The following is a 21,571-nucleotide window of genomic DNA, read 5'->3' on the forward strand; positions in this document are numbered from 1 at the left end:
TTCTTTCATTTTGGTGGGCAAAGTGGAATTAATACATCTTATTTTCATTGAATAAATTTAGGAAGATTTATAAATGTCAACTTGAAAATAAAAATTGTGTTCATGAATGCTTTTTTGATCAAAGCCTATAAAAATGAGGGAGCAGTTCAGAAGAACAGATGCTAAGAAAAGGCTGAGTGATTTCTGTTGGATGACTGCGTGATGTTGGTGGGTACTGTGACATTTCTATACTTTTAGAGCTATAGTTCAGTAATGTTACCCAAAAGTAGGAATTATGACTGAAAGTGTAAGTATTGCTGTTATGGACAATTGAATTTATGAAAATCTACTTGCATTTGACTACTACAATTGTGCCTTTGTCTGCTAACTTCAGGTACTGCTGCGGCAACTATGAATGATAGAAATGGTAAATTTAAATGCAATAACAGATGCTGAGCAACTTTGACAAGCTGCAAGCCATTGAAACAAGCACTTTTAATGTTGTATTCCTTTTTCAGTCAGAATTGTTTAAGATAACTAGAAAATTGTATGCATTTGGGGCATTTTCTCTACATAGAGTTATTTTTAGCATAAAACATATTTTCACTTGTTAGTTGCCATATAATCTGCATTGAGCAGAATGATTTGTGTTATGTTTCAAACGTTGATTCTCTACTTTGTAAAAGCTGTGCCTACATGTTACCATTACAACTTGTTGAAAAGTAAAATGATTACTCAGTTAATCCGTTCCTACTTCTAAATAATACCAAATATTCTGTTTTATTTTTATCCCCTGCTGACACTAATGTTATCAACAAATTGCTGGAGAATCATATGGTCACAGGTAAAATCTTTGAGATGTATTGGGGATTAGGCAGCTCTCTCGTGATGTTAAAGTTTTACAGGAAGCGTGAAAGGTAAAATGATTTTATATGTCTTTTTTTTCTCTAAGCTAGCATGTACATAGTAGGATTGTTAGATAAAATAGCAGATGCCCAAGTTAAGTTTGAATTTCAGATAAATAAGATTGGATTTTAGTATAAATATGTCCCAAGTATGGCATGGGACATACACTAAAAAAGTATTCATTTACTTGAAATTCAAATTTAATTAGCATCCTGTGTTTTTATTTGATAAATCTGGCAGCCCTCTATTAAGATACAAAGTTTGAAAAACACAAAAGTAATGCAGTGCAAAGTAAGATTGTCTCGGCGTCCTTCAGCCTGCCATATCCCACTATCAGTGTCTTTGAAAAAGTTGCAGAATAGTCTATGCTTTTATAAACACGCACACATCAGTTTTTACTTACCTAAACAATTGCCGTCCTATTCTTCTGTACAAAGTGTAACAACTTCATACCTTGTTCTGTATCTTCTTTTTTATAAATTCGACAATATATTTTCACCATGTGATTTTTGCGAGATAGTTCGGAAAATAGGGGGTAGTGTGATAGAGTTTGGGCTTTAAAATAAGGGACAGTAGGGTTCAATTCCAAGTTCTCCCACTTACTAGCTGTGTCACCTTGATTAAGACCCCGACCTCTCCTTTTCTCTGTTGTGTTATCTGGAATAATGTGTCAGGCACTGGAGGATATTATGGGGAGCAAGGTGGTCAGAGTCCTCACACGCATGATGGAGCGTGGATAAACTGCACTTGCCTAGCACTCTGGTGCCTAACAGATACTGAATTCATTGAGCTATTACTGATATGTCTTGTGGTTCTAAAAGCTAAGGCTGTTGGAACAGATTTTAGGTTCAGTTTTTATAACCAAATAGTGATACAGCCACAAGCAGGATACCTGAACAGCAACTAGAGGGAAACTGGTAATTTTTCTGTGCCAGGTTTGAATACAGTTGTCCCACCCCTTGGAATGTGGAGGATACATTCCAAGACCCCCAGTAGTTGCCTGAAACCAAACATAGTACCTTACCCCATATGTACAGACCTGTTATTCTGTTGAATTTTGCCTTATTGTGCTTTGCAGATACTGAATTTTTTTAAACAAATTGATGGTTTATGGCAACACTGTGTCAAGCAAGTCTATTGGTGCCATTTTCTTTTCCAACAGCATGCGCTTACTTTGTGTGTGTCATGTTTTGTTAATTCTTACAATATTTCATGCCCTTTATTATTCTTACATCTGTTACAGTGATCTGTGATCAGTAATCTTTGATGTTACCATTTTAATTATTTTGGGGTGCTGCAGCCCTGCACATTTAAGATGACGAACTTAATAAATGTTGCACATTTTCCAACTGCTCCATCAACTGGCCATTCCCATTCTCTTTCCCTCCTCTGAGGCTTCTCTATTCCCTGACACAGAGCAGTATTAAAATTAGGCTGTTCAGTGTTCAAGTGAAGGGAAGAGTTGCATGCCTCTCACTTTAAATGAAGAGCTAGAAATAATTAACTTTCGTGAAGAAGGCATGTTGAAAATAGAGATAGACTGAAAGCTAGGTGTGTTGTGCCAAATGGCCAAGTTGTGAATGCAAAGGAAAAGGTCTTGAAGGAAATTAAAAGAGCTTCTCCAGTGACCACATGTAAAGCAAAACAGCCTTATTGTTGATATGGAGAAAGTTGTAATGGTCTGGATAGAAAATCAAATCAGCCACAACATTCCCTTAAGCCAAAGCCTAATACAGAGCAAAACCCTAACACTCTTCAGTTCTGTGAAGGCTGAGAGAGGTGAGGGAGCTGCAGAAAAAAAGTTGGAAGCTAGCAGAGGTTGGTTCATGAGGCTTAATGAAAGGAGCCATCTGTATGACATAAAAGTGTAAGGTGAAGCAGCAAGTTCTAATGTAGAGGCTTCAGAAAGCTATCCAGATCTAGCTAAGATCATTAATGAAGGTGGCTGCCCTAAACAACAGATTGTTAATGTAGATGGAACAGCTTTATATTGAAAGAAGAGGCTATCAGGGACTTAAATAGGAGTAGTCTGGCTTCAAAGCTTTAAAGAGACTGACTCTCTCATTAGGAGCTAATGCAACTGGTGATGTCAAATTGAAGCCAGTGCTTATTTACCATTTCAAAAAGTTTTGGACCCTTAAGAATTATGCCAAATCAGCTGTGCCTGTGTTCTCTGTGAATGGAAAAAGAAAGCCTGGATAACAGCACATCTGTTTATAGCATGGTTTACTGAATGCTTTAAGCCCACTGTTGAGACCTCCTGCTCAGAAAAAGGTTCTTTTAAAATACATTACTGCTCATTGACAAGGCACCTGGTTATCCAAGAGCTCTGATAGAGTTTTACAAAGAGATGAATGTTGTTTTCATGTCGCTAACACAACATCCATTCTGCAGTCCCTGGACCACAGAGTAATTTTGACTTTCAAGTCTTATTATTGAAAAAATAAATTTTGTAAAGTTATAGCTTCTGTACTTAATTATTCCTCTGCCAGATTAGGGCGAAGTAAATGGAAAACCTTCTGGAAAGGATTGACCAATTTAGATGCCATTAAGATATTTGTAATTCATGGGAGGAAGTCAGAATACCAACATTAGCAGGAGTTCGGAGGAAGTTGATTCTAAAACTCTTACGAATAATGCTGAGGGTTCAAGACTTCAGTGGAAGAAGTCACAGAAGATGTGGTAGAAATAGCAAGAGAACTAGAATTTCAAATGGAGTCTGAAGATGTGACTGAATTGCTGTACTCTCATGATAAAGTTTGAATGAATGAGGAGTTGCTTTTTATGGATGAGTAAAGAAAGTGGTTTCTTGAGATGAAATGTATGCCTGGTGAAGATGTGAACATCGTTGAAATGAAAAAAAGGATTGAGGCTATTACATAATCTTCGTTAATAAAGTAGGAGCAGGATTTGAGAGGTTCTATTGTGGGTAAAATGCTATCAAACAGCATCCCATGCTACAGAGAAATCTTTCATGAAAGGAAGAATCAATGTGGCAAAGCTCGTTGTTGATTTATTTTCAGAAATTGTCACAGCGACCCCAGCCTTCAGCAGCCACCACCCGTCAGTCAGCAGCCATCAGTACAAAGGCGAGACTCTCCACCAGCACAAAGACTATGACTCACTGAAGTCTCAGATGATCACTAGCATTTTTTGACAGTAAACTATTTTTTAATAAAGGTGTATAGAATGTTTTCCTAGACATAATGCTGTTGCACATTTAATAGACTACAGTGTAGTGTAAACATAACTTTTGTACTCACTGGGAAACCAAAAAATTCGTGTGACCCCTTTTATTGAGAGATTCACTTTATTGCAGTGGTCTGGAACTGATCCTACAATATCTCTGAGGTATGCTTTTTTTTTTTATTTTTATAAATACATACCTATGGTAAAGTTTAATTTACAGATTAAGCTCAATAAGAGATTAACAACAACTAATAATAAAATAGAACAATTACAACAATATACTGTGTATTCTTAATTCTCTTTGTGTTGAGGGATTTAGTACCTTGAAATGTAAAAGCAGTGTTTTTGAATATACTTTGAATATCAATTTAAAGAGGCTTCTTAAGGGTTTTTCTTAAAATCTTGGATTTTAAAAGTGATTTTTTTAAAGACGTATGGACATTAACATTACATAAATGGTGAATATTCCTGATCTTTCTTTGATAGACCCACTGCTGGTTTCTAACATATGTATTTCTGACTTCTTCATACCTTGTCTGAACAGTTGGCTGATTTGACTATCTACAGCAGTCTATTCCATTTCAGACTTCATTCATTTTGGGTCTCTATTTCTTCCTTTGGTTTCACTTTATGTAGGGCATGGTCTGTTTGAACTTGGAAACAGGGAAGTCGAATCTTCCTGCTTTCTAGAGGCAGCATATTGTAGAAATTAAATTGTGGACTCTGGAGCTAGATGGCTTGTGTTAAGATCCTTGCTCTATCACTTAGTAGTGGTGTGGACTTAGAAGAGTTACTTAACCTCATTTTCCTTGTTTATAAAGTGAGTGAATTGTGTAAGTATTAAAGGACTTAATTGGAAGCATGATTCGAATAGTACCTAGCATGTGGTAGGTGCTGTGTGTTTGCTGTTATCATTTCTGCTTCTGTTTCAGCATTAGTGCTGATCTCCTTCTTATCATATCCATAGCTCATCTCTTTTCTGCCTCTCTGATTCCTTATTGTCACTGCTTAGCATGAATTGTCCAGACAAAAAAAAAAAAAAAAAAAAAAAAAAAAAGAAAATCCCTCAGAACTTGCCATTCTTCTGACATGTTGGATCTTGTTTAAGTCATGCCAGTTGGCCATGACCCACTGTTATCACTCAGGTATCCTTAAGTTTCCATATAGTATTTAAATGGGCAAAAAGGGAAAGGAAATGGTAGGGTGGTGAAAAGGTGACAAGAGGAATTCATGGCTGCAATTTGAAGGGAGTAGACTCAATCTATCTCAAAAATTTTGTGATTATAAATGAATTTGTTTATAATTAGAACTGAATCCTCAGGACAGGTATATCAGGCACAGAAAGGAATGAGTTTTTAAAAGTTCTTATGTTTTTGTCGGGGTTGCTAATGGTGAAATCCCCTGAAAAATCTCAAAAAAAGCTATGCATTTATTTTAGGGACATCCAAGCCTAGAAAAGAAACTCTGAAACTGTAATTTTAAAAAATCATTGAAATACAAAAGAGTAGAGCTGTCTCATCTGGGAGCTATTTTTTGTTTTTTTTTTAACCTTTGTGTAATTTTTTGGGGAAGAAAAAGTAATTCTATTTTACTGTAACCAACTTGTAGATGAACTTTCGGACAACAGTGTTTTTCTCAATTAGGAACTGCCTACGCTGTACTTTCTCTGCAGACTTCCCATAAATCAGTGAGCTTCTAAATCCGAGGTCTACCTCCCATGTATGTCAGGAACACTGTCTATCTTTAGAATTAATTTTTCATGTGCATACCAAAAACATGTATAATTTTATCCTTTCAAAACGTTATAAACATCATTCATTTATAAATAGAGACTCAGATTCAGAAAAAGATAAGTGACTTAACAAGGGCATATAGCTAGTTGAAATTTAAATTCAGGTCATCAGACTCTCTAGTCCATGCTTTTTTATTGCTATCATGCTTCTTCCTGGGTGATTAAATATACTTTTGTAGCCCTGGGCTTCCTTATATTGGGGTATCTTTATTCAGGCAATTCTCTTGGTTCAGCCTCTTGGAGCAGCTGGGACTACAGTCACATGCACCACGCCCAGCTAATTTTTGTATTTTTGGTAGAGACGGGGTTTCACCGTGTTGGCCAGGCTGGTCTCGAACTTCTGAGCTCCGGTTATTTGCTGGGATTACAGGCGTGAGCCACCATGCCCAGCCCTATTTTTTTCTGGAGTTGGGAGGGGACAGAGTCTCGCTCTGTTGCCAGGCCGGAATGCCGTGGCACGATCTTGGCTCACTGCAACCTCCGCCTCCCTGGTTGAAGTGATTCTCCTGTCTCAGACTCCTAAGTAGCTGGGATTATAGGCATGTTCTACCACACCCAGCTCATTTTTGTATTTTTAGTAGAGACGGAGTTTCACCGTGTTGGCCAGGATGGTCTCGATCTCCTGACCTCGTGATCCACCCCTCTCAGCCTCCCAAAGTGCTGGGATTACAGGCATGAGCCACCATGCCTGGCCTATTTTTGTGTTTTAATTACCAGAAGTTAATTGTTTCTGAGGCGGGGTGGCTAATAGTAGGCTGTTTTGTGAAGGAATATTATATTCTCCTTGTAAATAAGAGTAAAAAAGTCACCAATTTATTTGTTAATATTACCCTATATTAGGCCTCATGAAATAATGTATTGCTTGGCATTGGAATTCCTATCTATGTGGAATATATTGACTCGGCATTAATCCTGAATAAATGTATCATAGTTACAAGTTATGCTATGAGCTGGAAATTGGCATACTTTATCTCATTTTTCAAAATATACCCAATGAGTAAGTGTGTTTTAAAAGAAACAGATGTTGAAATGATAGGTCCCTTGCTCAAGGCCACACTTCTATTTAGGTTTCAATTCCAGGTCAGAGCCAGTATCCTCTTTTCTTGACACAAAGACACTTTTTAAAACAAGTGCCAGTAGTTAAACGATTTGACATTTGAAATGGAGTTGATGTTTCAAATAGTATATTCTAAATTGGGATAAGACAAGTCAATACATACTGTTCTTTGTTATCACACAGAGCTAATTGCAGGCATTGATGTTTTGTAGATCTGCTCATCTACATCACACACTTCCTTTTTAGCCAAATGAATTTTGTCTGAAAGAGGTAACAGGAGGCAACTTGTTCTTTCTAAGAGAAATCCCATTTTATCTTCCAGATGAAAAATGAGAATGTGTGGTGGTAGATTTCTTTTTTCTATTGAAGGAATGACTGACTGACTGTCTTCTTCATGATTCAGGGTTTTCTGTGAGGCAAAAGAGAGATGGAACTATGGGGATAGTTGTGCAGATTTGTTTGGCAGCAAAGGCTCAAGATGGATTAGTGACGTGGATGTTAGCATTGCAGATCTGTATCCAGTACTTAAAAGAATCTAGTTAAGTATTCTTAGAGGAAGATGAGATGTGTGGATTGAAGGAGTTGAGAAGGTTTCTTTGAATGGGAAAGAGCAGAACATTATAGTCAGGAGAGTATTTTGAGAACTTTTGAAAAATTTAACACTATGTGCTCCCTTTTGTTCAGTTTTTCATCCATGATTTAATATATTATCTTCCAGTAGTTCAGGTACTGCTTGAGTGTCACATTCATTTCTTTTTTTCTTTTCTTTTCTTTTTTTATTTTTTTGAGGTGGAGTCTTGTTCTGTGGCCCAGGCTGGAGTGCCATGGCATGATCACGGCTCAGCGCAACCACCGCTTCCTGGGTTCAAGTGATTCCTCTGCCTCAGCATCCTGAGTAGCTGGGATTACAGGTGTGCACTACCACACCCGGCTAATTTTTATATTTTTAACAGAGACGGGGTTTCACCATGTTGGCCAGGCTGATCTCAAACTCCTGACCTCAAGTGACGCACCCACCTTGGCTTCCCCAAGTGCTGGGATTACAGGTGTGAACCACCACGCCCAGCCCACAGTTCATTTCTAATAGGTATGCATGCATTGTCTCCTCAGTTAGGGGTGTGAGCCTTTGAGGGCAGGATCACATTTTCTACTTTTTATGTTTTTTTGCCACAGAATTTCTTATGTGGAGTTAAGTAAGCTTCTTATTCTACACTTAAAGATCTATAAGTGAATACAAGATTATAGTGGTCTGTATTGTAAGTGGAACTTCTTATGGAAATATGTTTGAAACTTCTGCCACCTTATTTAAAACAGAATTTATGTCTTTTACCTTATCCAAGTATTATGGGTAAATATATACATAGAAGATTATTTTGAATAAGTCCTAAAATGATTACTTTATTGTCTATAAAGAGAACTATCTTAAGTTGTATCAACAAGATTTTAATGGTCAAAAGAATTTGAGTTGTATCGAGTGTTTAAAATTTTAGAGTATTTAGCTTTAGAATATAAAGTTCTGATAAAACATAACCATTCTATTTTATTTCTTTTTTGCAGAGTTCCATTTTAATTGCTGTTAATCATTTTAGAGAAGAACACTGAACTTTGAAAAAAATGTTAGAAGCCATTGGTAAGACTTATTCTTTTCTGCCTACTTTTATAAGAATTGTAACTCCTCCCATTGGGATTTTTGACATATGGTGTGTTTAACATAGCAGGATTCTGTCTATAGTATCTAGATTTAAAAAGTGTTTACCTACTAACATTGTACTAAGGTAATATGTTTCTGTATTTGGACAATTTCATCTGAAGTGTTATAAAAAACACATTACATATAAGCAAAAATTAAAAACGTATGAGATATTCTTCCAGTTATGGATTTTAATAAAGCTTAATGTAAGCCCAATTCTGATTTATGAGCCCAATTCTGGTTAATATCTATTTCTGGAAAGCATTTGGAATTTTAGCAGTATTTTTAATACTGAAAGAAGATATTACTTGTGGCAGGTGAAGTACTGCTGAACTCTTGCTATTAATTGATAAAGAGAAAAATGTTACTTAGTCTTATGCTTTAAAGCAGTTTAATTTCTACATGAGATAATTTAGGTCGAAATATCTACATTTCCCAGACTCATGTGTTAATAATTTGTTTTTCCCACTGCTCTTTAGTTTTAAAGAAACTAGTTAGTAGAACCATTTATAGCTAGATATATCAGGTATGGCACAATACATGCAATTATCTGACACTCTAGTTCCTTACCCTATTCCAGGTAACTCTTTGGGTATGACTAAATGGAAAGTGTTTGGATTTCACTCTGGCACCTTAATCATTATGGCAGATACCTTGACGTCGGTGGGTTTTGAGGGATAGAGTGAGAGTCAGTGGCAGTAACGAGAGAAGGACCTGTTTTTGTGATCGTGGGGATCTCTATGATGGCTTTTGTTCCTGGTACTGTGCTGGTAATGAAAATGTATGTATGTACATTTCCTTCACTTCCCATTTTATACTAAACGCACATGCTGTAAAGACTCCTAGTCCACATGGGAAAGTTCTTAATAGGAAAGTGGAAAGGAAAGGGCAAATACAGAATTATTTAAACCATTGTTTTCTAGTCTTTATTTTGTTTTGTGCTGAGTTGCACACTTTCCAAATAATTGATGTGGAAATTAATATTAGATTTGTATTCTGAGATACCATGGGACATATAACCCAGAATAAGATGCTCATGTGTATCTTTATCATTATTTGTTTTTAAAATTCTGCATATGAGTAAATATTGTTTGTTTACTCATATTGTGTGTGTGTGTGTGAACTTATGATCAACATCAATTCATGTTTTAATCACCCTATTTCTTTGCAATTTCAGATTTGGTGCTATAGAAAGTGTCTGTGGTGATGATTCCATTTTTTTTTTTTTTTTTTTTTTGAGATGGAGTCTCACTCACTCTGTCGCCCAGGCTGGAGTGTAGTGGTATGATCTTGGCTCACTGCAACTTCCACCTCCCGGGTTCAAGGGATTTTCTTGCCTCAGCCTCCTGAGTAGCTGGGATTACAGGCATATGCCACCATGCCCATCTAATTTTTGTATTGTTAGTAGAGACGAGGTTTTACCATATTGAACAGGCTGGTCTCAAACTCCTGAGCTCAAGTAATCCACCTGCCTCAGCCTCCCAAACTGCTGGGATTACAGGCATGAGCCACCGCACCCTGCCGATTCACCCTTTTTATCATTACTGGGATATGGGAAATATGTTTAAATAGATATACTTGTTACCATGATGAATCTAAGTAATACATCTGAACAATCTCCATTAAAAAAAAGTTTTGGCTTCACTTATAAGAGTGTGTAAGTGTATGTGTTTGTGTTTCAGGGAAAGGTTTTTAACTATTATTTGTGGTAGAAACTCTGGCGTAAGTATGATTGTAAGACGCTAGGACTAGTAGGACATAATTACTGAATATATTTACTTTTTGCAACTTTGTGCCTGATTTGTACGGTGTTCAGTAATTATTTGAATTGATTAGCTTTGAAGCAAATATAATATGCTATTTTATTTGCTATTTAATTTTGGAGAAAGATATTTAAAGTATTAAAAAGTACTCAGGGCCGGGCGCGGTGGCTCAAGCCTGTAATCCCAGCACTTTGGGAGGCTGAGACGGGCGGATCATGAGGTCAGGAGATCAAGACCATCCTGGCTAACATGGTGAAACCCCGTCTCTACTAAAAAATACAAAAAACTAGCCGGGCGAGGTGGCGGGTGCCTATAGTCCCAGCTACTCGGGAGGCTGAGGCAGGAGAATGGCGTAAACCCAGGAGGCGGAGCTTGCAGTGAGCTGAGATCCCAGCCTGGGCGACAGAGCGAGACTCTGTCTCAAAAAAAAAAAAAAGTACTCAGTTTTGTATTTTTTGTGTTTTTGTACTCCATTAAAAAATGTCTACTTTCTCTACAGTTTTTTTTGTTGTTGTTGTTTTGAGATGGAGTCTCGCTCTGTCTCCCTGGCTGGAGTGCAGTGGCCTGATCTCGGCCCACTGCAACCTCTACCTCCCAGATTCAAGTGATTCTCCTGCCTCAGCCCCCTGAGTAGCTGGGATTATAGGAGTGCACCACCACGCCTGGCTAATTTCTTGTATTTTTAGTAGAGACAGGGTTTCATCATGTTGGCCAGGCTGGTCTCGAACTCTTGAGCTCAAGTGATCCGCCCGCCTCAGCCTCCCAAAGTGCTGAGATTACAGGGGTGAGCCACCACGTCCGGCCTGCAGTTTTTTATTCAATTTAAAAGGGACAATTTTATGCACTCAATAGAAATAATTTTAGAATTTCTACTAGATGGAGTCCTCATAGGCTGGACATGTGTCCTTTGAATCCTATTATTGACAAATGCTGCTCTTTGGTATAGACAAAAATCGGGCCCTGCAGGCAGCAGAGCGCTTGCAAACCAAGCTGCGAGAACGTGGGGATGTAGCAAATGAAGACAAACTGAGCCTTCTGAAGTCAGTCCTGCAGAGCCCTCTCTTCAGTCAGATTCTGAGCCTTCAGACTTCTGTACAGCAGCTGAAAGACCAGGTAGGACATTATTCACCCAAGCAGGCGTTCACGACATGGCATAGATCTTGTGAAAGGCTGGTGTTTTTCTGAAAGGCTGATTTTTCTATGTGTTAATGAATAGTTAATGAAGTCATTTAAACCTCCAAATGAGACATTCAGATTCAATGTGGCTTTTTTCCTCCTAGTTATTTTTGTAATGGTTGTTGCTGTATATTGTAGATGATATGACATTGTGTTGAAAGCTGTGTGGATGCTGAAGAATGAGTTTCTACAGGAAAAACGGATGATAAAAATATGTTTAGGATGGTTGGCTGTAGACTTGGTTTCCATCATCACTCAGGCTCATTGTTCATGTGATCGTTCATTCAGATTCGGACATTCAGTATACTTACAAGATTTCAGATAAGCCTGGATTTGCATGTGTAATCATGTGTATGAGGAAGGGAAATCACCTCTATTTTGACAGTAAAAGGAATAATTACATTGTCATCAGTTAGAGGAATTGCAATTCTCACTTCTTTAAAGAGTGTAAGTAGCAATTGCTTCCATGACAGCTCAGATGGTGATAAACATTAGAACTTCTAAATGTAACACAGTGCTTTTTTGTTCTGTAAAAAGTATGAGCATTAAAAAGTCCTAGCATTTATATTAAAATTGAAACATTTCACAATGACAGAATGAAAACTGAAGTCAGATGTTCTTTGAACTTACTTAATTTAATCACCATTTCTATGCTTTAAAAAATATTTTAAAAATGTTTGTTATCTTCAAGGTTTGAAATCAATCTAATTATGCCTTCAATCCAAGTTGGTTTTCATTCTGATGTCTTTAGCATTAATTTAACGGTTATAGATGACTTGCTAGCAAATATTCTGCCATTTAAGGTTAAAAATGAAACTTGAAGATTAGTTTCATAACTGAGTGAAACAGCTTCAGTTAAAAAAAAAAAAACCAAAACGTGGCTAATGTGAAAGAACAAAAAGTAATAAGAGAGAATGAATTTGTTTAATATCATATAACTTCTTAATCTAGATATTTTGTAGCAAAAAAAGTAAATCAAGAAGAATCTTCACAAATACTTTTCTATAGTAAATTTCTATCTAATGGTTTTAAGTCGTGATCATGAATTTAAGGTGTTTTTGTTATATGTAGTTGTGTTTGTCTCCTTTACAAGTTATTGAAAAGATTGATTTTGTTTTATTTTTTTTTTGAGACGGAGTCTCATTCTGTCACCATGGCTGGAGTGCAGTGGCACCATCTTGGATCACTGCAGCCTCTATCTCCCTGATTCAAGAGATTCTCCTGCCTCAGCCTCCCGACTAGCTGGGATTATAGGTGCCCACCATCACATCCAGCTAATTTTTGTATTTTTAGTAGAGATGGAGGTTTCACCATGTTGGCCAGGCCGGTCTCGAACTCCTGACCTCAAATGATCTACCTGCCTCAGCCTCCCAAGGTGCTGGGATTACAGGAGTGAGCCACCATACCTGGCAAGATTGATTTTCAGTACTGGTTTTCAGAATGGATTGGCAAGCTTTTGGAGAAACCAATATCCTGAATAAAAGCATAATTATGTTGCGGAAAATTATCTGCTTTTTCAGAGAGTGTAAAGAAGTTGAACAGATATCTTCTATTCTTATTATGTTATGTGAAAACATGATGAGAATGAGAAGAAAAGTTGAAACAAAAAGAGTGCTAGCAAGTGTGTTGGGACATACCACTGGCCCAGTGAGATAACTTGAAATTTCCCTTGCAGACAGTTTTATATAAAAGGTATAGTATTTGTGCATACAGTGTCCCATTAAAGGAGGGGACAAATAGGCCTGCCTATTAAGCTTGTTTTACCATTTCCATATGGAGGTAGGATATGGGCTCTAAGACTATTTGGGTCCCACGTGATTCAGATGAAACCTACTTGGAAATTTGTTGAGACTGAGACTAACTACAGCATAATCTTATTATTTTGTTAATGATAGACACTGGTATATTTTAAGACTACAAAAATTGTGAGGTCTGAGAATTCTATGGGGCATGCCTTACATGTTTTTGGACTTTGGGCTTCTTGGCCACATGTTCATGTACAGTGAAAAACTAATACTGAAAGGGACCAAGAAAAACACCTAGTTTATACCCTGTAGATTACAGTGGCTTAGAGAGGTTAAGTGACTTGATTATAAGAGTAGAGTAGAACTAGAAGTCAGTTTTATTTGGAGCCTGTCTTACATCTTCTTCTTCCTTTTTTTTTTTGGTAGAAAGTTGGTGCCTAGATGTCAAGAATTTTCTTTTGTTTAAAATCATTAATAACTTTTTACAGTGTCTGTGACTCTTTTTTTTAATCTCCATTCTTTACTAATTCAATTCCATTTGTTTACCAGATTCTTTCTTATATGACTAAAAATTTAAAAACTTATTTTCTATTCTAAAATTTAAATATAAGTACTCTAGACTTTTGTCATGTCAGATTTACATTTTCTATGTAGTTTACCAACTGCTGATTTATTAATATTTATAATTTAATAATTAATGAATTTGAGGAATGAAATTTATTCTTTTAAACCAGTGGCTACACAAATCTGACCAATGGCTAGCTTATATTTATTACTTCATACCTTCCCTATTTTCAAATGTATAATTTTATATGCATGACAGGTACAATTTACTATCTCCATCTTTTTTACTATTACTAGAAAATACGACCCTCTGATTCTCCCTCTCCATCAGCCTCCTGTTTTTTTAGAAGTAAAGGAACTGAATAATTGAAAAGCTTGAGGTATATGCAGCATATTGGAAAACATGATCATATTGTTGCATTAATGACAGATGCTGACATGCCATGTTGAATTAAGCCTACAATTTTTTTCCCTCAGATCCTTCTCATTACTTGTATTCAATAATGTTTAATTTTTTCAATTTGCTTCTTCAGTATTAAGACTGCCCTTAGAAATCAAACTGTTTCCCTTTGGCAAATTAAACACTTGACAGGTGTGTAACTAAGAGGGCAAAAAAGCCATGCCCTGAAGGGATGTGCTATTTAAATATTGTCAAAAATATTAGCAGGTCTGAGAATATAATTGATGTCTCTGTTTAACTCTGCCACATTGTGTATTGTTCTAATGCCAGCTAAAAGGATGCATGCTATTAAACCTGAATAATCTTTAATAGCTCTGGTTCATTTCCTATTGCATGATTCCTGTTTAAGTGAAGGGAAAAAAAAAAAAAAGAACTGTGACTGTATGTCAATGATCTGTCAAATGCAAATTCTCAAGTAGTGTCCTCACTGTCACCTAGTCATCACTGCTAATCACTACAGGGCTTAATGCGTATTCATGACAAAAAATCCAGCTATTGTGGGGGAAATAAACACGTTAGCAGTTTAATAATAGAAACTTGTCAGCCTTGAGGATATTGGATTTGCATATTTATTCTGTGAAGTTTCTCCAGTCCAGTATAGGTGGATGCTACTTTTTTGATTAATTAATTGCTTTGCCTTAAGAATTGACCAGTGGCACTAAATTAATCTTTTTACCCTGAATTATCTGTAGGAAAACTGAGAATTAAAATGATTAATTTCAATAGAAATTTAGGACCAATACTTAAAAATCGACATTGCTAAGATTATTTTTAAAGCTACGGCAACAGAGAACAATTCCAAGATTGGAGAAATAATGTGGATAACTCAGGCTGCAAAAGCTGCTTAGACAGCAAATAAGCCTCAGCACAGAATATTCAGGAGGTCTCTCCTTGTCAATGACCTTCAGACTTTTTGGAGTGTGACATTCTATTGTTTTGTTGTTGGTGTTTGTTTAATGTTTCCAGGGTTCTAGTTCATTTATTTTCCTTCCCAAAAGTGTAGGCTTACACACATATCATCTAGATGCATAATGTATATGCACACAAAATTAAGGCAGATTTTTCTTTGGAAATTTTATGACAACTCTTGAAATAACTACAGAGATGCTGTGTTAACATAGGATCAGGGTTGAAAATTACTCTTAAATGTTGATTAGAGTAAACTGGTTCACTGAATCCTACAGTGAACAATCTTTTTTTGAAATTTTTTCATGAAATGAGATCTTCATGATATAAAATTTTGGTTTTATATTTCTATGTTTGTAAGTTTTCACTAATTATATTTCAAAAAGAATTTGAAGCAACTTCTGATGGCAAAACTTGTTAAATAATGAATGATTAAAATGTAAACCTAAACAAAGACCAAATAAAAATATCACAGAACTAGATATACCAAGGACCTTGGGTTACTAAAATTGAGTATGTCATTTAATTTGTTTCCCAGAAGCAAAGCAAAACAGAAAAAAAGAAAAAAAAAATGAGAGAGACAGACAGAACTGAAGGACAATGTGGGATTCAGTGAACCAGTTTTCCCTTGGCAATGGGCGGGTTATCTCATGGAGGCTCATATTCTCATATTCATTTAATAATCAACCTTTGTTGAACATCTAAATTAATAAAAATACAAAGAATAATCAGATGGAGGTTCTCACTATCTAGAGGGGAAAATAGAACATAGAAAAGAAAACGAAGAAGGTGAATAGTAAAGAAGGAATGAGTAACTTTGACTAGAAGAAAACCTCACAGTGGAGGCAATAGCATGGATAATGGGCTTGAAAAATGAGTTCTGCAGAGGTGGGGGAAATGATTTCAGGTAGAGAGAGCAGTGTTTACAGGGATACAGAGCAGTTCACAACTGAGGATTCTTTTATGCTCTCCCTTCCCAAGGGAAACTTGGCAGTGTCTGGAGTCAGTTCTTACTGTCATGACTGGAAGATGCTGCTGACAGGTAATGGGTAGAGTTCAGGGATGCTGTTAAACATCCTTCAGTGTACAGCATAGCCTCCTACAGCAAAAAAACGATTGGGTTTATAATGTCTGCATTGCTGAGGTTCAGAAACCCTGGTGTGGAGCCCCATGCAGACCTATATTATCAGAGCAGTAGATTATATGAGGGGTATTGGCAGGAGAGGAAACTATGGAGCCAGACTGTGAAGAACCTTTTCAAGTAAGGTGTTTTGTTTGTTGGTTGATTAATCACCTTTGTTCTTTTGCATTTTTTTTTTTTTTTTGGATATTGTATTAACTTTGTCTTCTAACCCTTCTATTATATACATTATTTTAGCAATCATTTTGTTTTTTATTTCTTCACATTTTTTAACATGATAAAATCATTCTAACAGGCTGGATGCAGTGGCCGAGGCGGGCGGATCACTTGAGGCCAGGAGGTCAAGACCACATGGTCAACATGGTGAAACCCCATTGTCTCTACTGAAAATACAAAAATTAGCCAAGCGTGCTTGTGCACACCTGTAATCCCAGCTATTCGGGAGGCTGAAGGTGGAGTTTGTGGCGAGCCCAGATTGCACCACTGCACTCCAGCCTGGGCGACAGAGCCAGACTCTGTCTCAAAAAAAAAAAAAGCATCCTAACATAAAATTAAGGTAGTGATTTTAATGACATTTTGATGAGTAAGATCTTCAGTTATAATACTTCTTTCGTCTTACTAATTCTAACAATACAGCATCACATCCTAATTTACTAATGGTTTTTCTGCCCAAGGCCACACAAGTAATGTACACTCTGTGTGAATTTTTTTTCTTCTGATGCTCAAAACAGGAGCAAATTCTAGGAAACCTAGAGATGTAGGTAGTCTGGTAGTCAATGTGTACTTCAGAGGTTCAGCTTCAAGTATCTGAGGTAAGCAGAGGTTGTTAGGTGGAACACACACTGTACCAGGACATGTCTGAGGAGTCTTTATTCTGTAGATACAGATTTGTAAGACTGCGAAGAGTTCATGGCCAAAGTGTTGAGGTATGTTGCTACTTAAAGTAGCAACAGCAGCAGCTCAAATAATTTCTTACATTTATTATTTTAGATTGACGGAAAATGAGAAATTTTGTGAACTGAGGATTTTCTTACTCTATTTTGACTTTGACAGTCAGAAAGATACTGTTTTGTTTGATTCATATCTTAAAGGACAAAAGTGCTTGTGTCTCCCTCTCTTTATTACTTATATAAATGACGAAAAAAAAATGATCCTTTCCCTATAGTTTCTAATTTGAGACCAAAAGGAGGATGATTCACCTGTAGGCTTGCTATCAGTAAAGGGAAGACGACTACTGTCTTTCCAAGAATGTCTAAGTTAAGTTATGACTTGGTGTTGGTAGGGGAAGGAGGACAGAAAGGAAGAAATATGCTTTGATTTCATTAACAAGAATTATCTAAAAATGGAGCGGAACTCTTCCCAGCTGTTGTTGCTTGTGAAAATGAAAATGATCTTTCTTACACCTGAAATAGTTTTACTTTTACGATAGAGCTTTGTAGCCACCTGACAGCGAAGTATCTATTTCTTGAGACTCTAGTGTGCATTATCTAGGAGAAGTTAAAAGAGAATGAGTGGTTCTTATGTTTTTACATTTACCGTAAAGTTTATTTACTGTAGGAATTTCAAATACTTTATTTTTGGTACAATAACAGCTTTTAAATGTTTGTTCCTTTAGCTAAAAGTTTGTAAATATAGAGCCATTGAAGGGACTAAAATTTTTGTTTTACCGTGGGCAAGAAGGCACTGTTCAAGCTTTTTATACAGTGCTGGATTAAAATGCAACACCATCTTGCTATTGGCTATGCATGTGTGTCTAAAACAGCAAATGGTGATAATTGTATGGTATTTTTGTGACAATGTTAAATGGTCTTTGGAGAAGAAGGAAAAAAATGTGAAATTTACTGGTTATAACCTAAATGAGTTTTTTTAAACCTCCAAATTTAAGAATAATAGGCCTCATTTTACATTTAAAGCTACAACAATTACCTTTCAAGAAGCCCTTGTGTACTATAGACTGCCTCATTTAGCTAGTCCATCAGTTCCATAAGGTAGGTTTTGTCTTCATTTTATCCAGTGAGGAAATTGGGGGTTAGCTTATATAACATAATCTGACCCACAAAATTATTCATTGATAGACTTAGGAGAATTTGAGGTCTGTCTAACCCTGAAGCCAGTCTTTTTTTTTTTTTTTTTTTTTTTTTTTTTTTTTTTTACTTTTATTATAAGTTACACTGTTTCTGAACCCTTAGTTCTCTGTATTAAAGAGCAAATAAGATGGAAAAACAGTTAATAGCATCCCTAAAGAGAAATGCACTTGAGCTAAACATCATCTAAACTCAAATTCATTAAGTTAAAATATGCCATGTCCTGTAAATTCTTCTCCCAAATTTTAATCATAGAGTCTTTTTGACATAAACCAGTACTTTCAGTCTGGTTATATTAATAATTTTGCTAGATTTTAAAGGTAAAGTGAATGATCTGGTTAAAGATAATAGTGGAATGGAGAGAGAATATGGCAAAATATAATCAATCTTCGTGTGTCCATTCCTATATAATTATACTTCTCTGTAAAGCTTTATTTTATTTTTATTTTCCTCTAAGCAGATTGTGAACACTGAGTCAGTTTTGTCTCCTAGAAATGTGGGACTGATAGGAAAAACACTGCAAGAATTCTAACATGTTGTTTGTTTAAATTTTCAGTTTCTAAATTACTTATTTGCCATGGCATTTCAAATAGATTAATTTACTTAATTTTGATACCTTCCCCACTTTGACGTAGAAAATTTCAGCATACCTTGGTAAGAATATAATTTTAGGTCAAGCTACACTTTTTAAATTTTTTTCTCTTGGAAATTTAGCTAAGAAAACACAGAATTGTTGAGATTTAAATAAAGAAAAGACATTCTGTAAATATGCATAAACACACATGCCTAGACTGTGGTATATGCTGCATTCCACTTGCCATTTGTTCTTAACAAGCGTAAAAAGGAGCTTTATAATTAATTGTATTTCAGGTTTGCTTGACATCCATTTGCTACTTTTGGCACAAAATCCATGCCATATTCATCTTTAAATATTTGTACCTTATATGATACTTAAGCTCAAAAACTGATTGCTTAATAAATGAATGCATGAGTATTCTTAAATATTCAAAACTGTCGTTCATATTTATCTTTCCTTGACAGACAACTAATTTTTAACATAAGTAAATTAACCAAATAACTGAAGTTATTTTGGAGATGCCACCTTTTCTCTTAGTGATGACATTGAAAAAGTACATCACTTATCATTATCATAGCAATTATCATAGCATCAAGTCTTACTATGTGCCCAGAACTGTTCTAGTTCTATTGTAGTTAATGGTTTCATCATTACAACAATACTATAAAGTAGGTAATATGATTTTCCTCATTTTGTAGATAGGGAAATGGAGTTACAGAGAGGTTAAGCGATAGAGCCAGGCAGGCTGGACTCCAGACCCTAGGTCTTAATCATAGAACTCCATATATTTTATTTTATTTTCTTCTTAAACAGCATAGTGAATATAGTTTAAGGATTTGTGGGTGATTTGAGTACTTCTTATGATTATCTCATCTCAGATTGTGGCAGAGTGGTCTAGTAGTAGTTGGAGACAAACCTGATCCAGATTTGTATTCTGGTACTGATATTTATTAGTAGGTGATATTAAGTAAGAGTTTATTCTCAGTACATATATCCTGTGAAACATTTTGGTCTCCTGATCAGTTTACAGTCATAAATTATTATTAAGGTCTGCAAAAATCTTTTGTTCATATGGTTTTATCTATCAATATATGCCATGTTAGAAATCAGAATTCAGAAATGTTTTAAATATTTATGTATTTAAAAATCCCCCATTGCATGTTTAAAAATTGAGGAGAGTGGCATTATTTTATATTTTTGCACATATATTTAATGTGCAGCTTAATAGCAGAATACTAGATTTTCATCAGCTTCTGCATTCAGTCTGTTTGGATTTGTTGTTTTAGTTGATGTTTTTGAAGAAAATCTGGCCTCACACAGATATGTAAGCTGGGAAAGGGAGGGATATAGCTTTTTCAGATAATTGTGGTATCCTTCTTTGGTAGTGCATCAAAATTTGTGGCGGTTTCTTAAAGTTTAGTTGCACTGTTGAAGCAGCATCGTTGTCTGGGGTAAATATATGGGGTTTGTCATCTTGCACCAAGAAAATTAAGGACATGGACACATGTGGGTGGGTTAAGGAATGAGAAGTTTAATAGGCAGAAGGAAGGAGAGAGGAGAACAGCTCCTTGCCAGAAAGAGGCATCTGAAAGAAGGGGCAAGGCAGCAGACCACAGCAGATTTTATAGGCAGGCTTGAGGAGGGGGTGTCTGATTTACGTAGGGCACACAGATTGGTTTGACCAGTTCGAAGGGAAGGCTGGTCGCCCCGCTCTAATCTTACTGTGCAAGTGGACTTTCCACTTGGCTCTTGCCATCTTGTCTGCTCCTTACTGTACCTGTGACTGGCAAAAAGAGAAGATGGAGCCACCATTTTGAACATGCCTAGTCCCAGGTAGTGTATTCCAGTGGGCACAGCTGCTGGCATTCACCTGTGCAAGCTTACAGCTTATTTATGTCTGCAGCTCAATTTCACAGGCTGCTCTTTGTTAGAGAAGAAAATGATTTTGGGGCTGCTTTTCTGGAAAACCTTACCAAGGACTATACCCTCACTATCAGCCTAAGTAATTTCTTCTTAACTCCTGTATCACTGTGAAATCTGAAACCAAATCACTAAGTATTTCACTCTCTATTACAGGAAACTCTATTTGTCTGTCTTGGTCTTTGAATTTTTTTTTTAAACTAAAGCTTCGTTTATATTACGTTGGTCATTTGGAAAATTTGAAAAATGGAAAAATCACATTTCCCATTTCATTATATAATATAAAAAAGTTATACTTGCTGGTATCAGTTGCAGTTTTATCAACAAATTCCAGTTATGGAAAGGTGTCAAGATCAAGGTGGCAGATACAGATGTTCTAAAATTCTAATTTTCACTTGAAAGCTCAAATTTTATTATGGGCAGTAAGTCCTGTTTGTTGTTCTCCTTGCAGTCACGGGCTTACTTTGTTTATTTTTGAGAAAATGTCTTTTCTATACCCAAGTCTATATAATCACAGTTTGATTTTTTTTTTTCCAAATATGATACTTATGAAAAAAGCGGCTAGGCTAGTTCAGCTTGCAACTCAAATTAGTGCTTTTCTGTGAGACAACCATTGAATTTA

At 36.1% G+C, this 21,571-nt stretch overlaps 1 protein-coding gene across 9 annotated transcripts in view; it reads left to right on the top strand.

The window, feature by feature from the left end:
* Nucleotides 1-21,571, top strand: part of MPDZ (multiple PDZ domain crumbs cell polarity complex component) — a 174,438-nt gene that overhangs the window by 20,239 nt on the left and 132,628 nt on the right. For 3 of the 9 annotated variants that reach the window (XM_050761615.1, XM_050761619.1, XM_050761622.1), the window contains exons 2-3: nucleotides 8,481-8,553; nucleotides 11,323-11,489. In XM_050761615.1, the coding sequence (XP_050617572.1) occupies nucleotides 8,538-8,553; nucleotides 11,323-11,489 (183 nt within the window). In that variant the 5' untranslated portion in view covers nucleotides 8,481-8,537. Of the gene's footprint in view, nucleotides 1-41; nucleotides 7,835-7,902; nucleotides 8,011-8,480; nucleotides 8,554-11,322; nucleotides 11,490-21,571 lie in introns of those variants that run through there. The other 6 variants (XM_050761614.1, XM_050761620.1, XM_050761618.1 and 3 more) reach the window with 4 other exon arrangements.

Source organism: Macaca thibetana, chromosome 15 (genome assembly GCF_024542745.1).
Source record: "Macaca thibetana thibetana isolate TM-01 chromosome 15, ASM2454274v1, whole genome shotgun sequence".
In the NCBI taxonomy this organism is placed as follows: Eukaryota; Metazoa; Chordata; class Mammalia; order Primates; family Cercopithecidae; genus Macaca; species Macaca thibetana.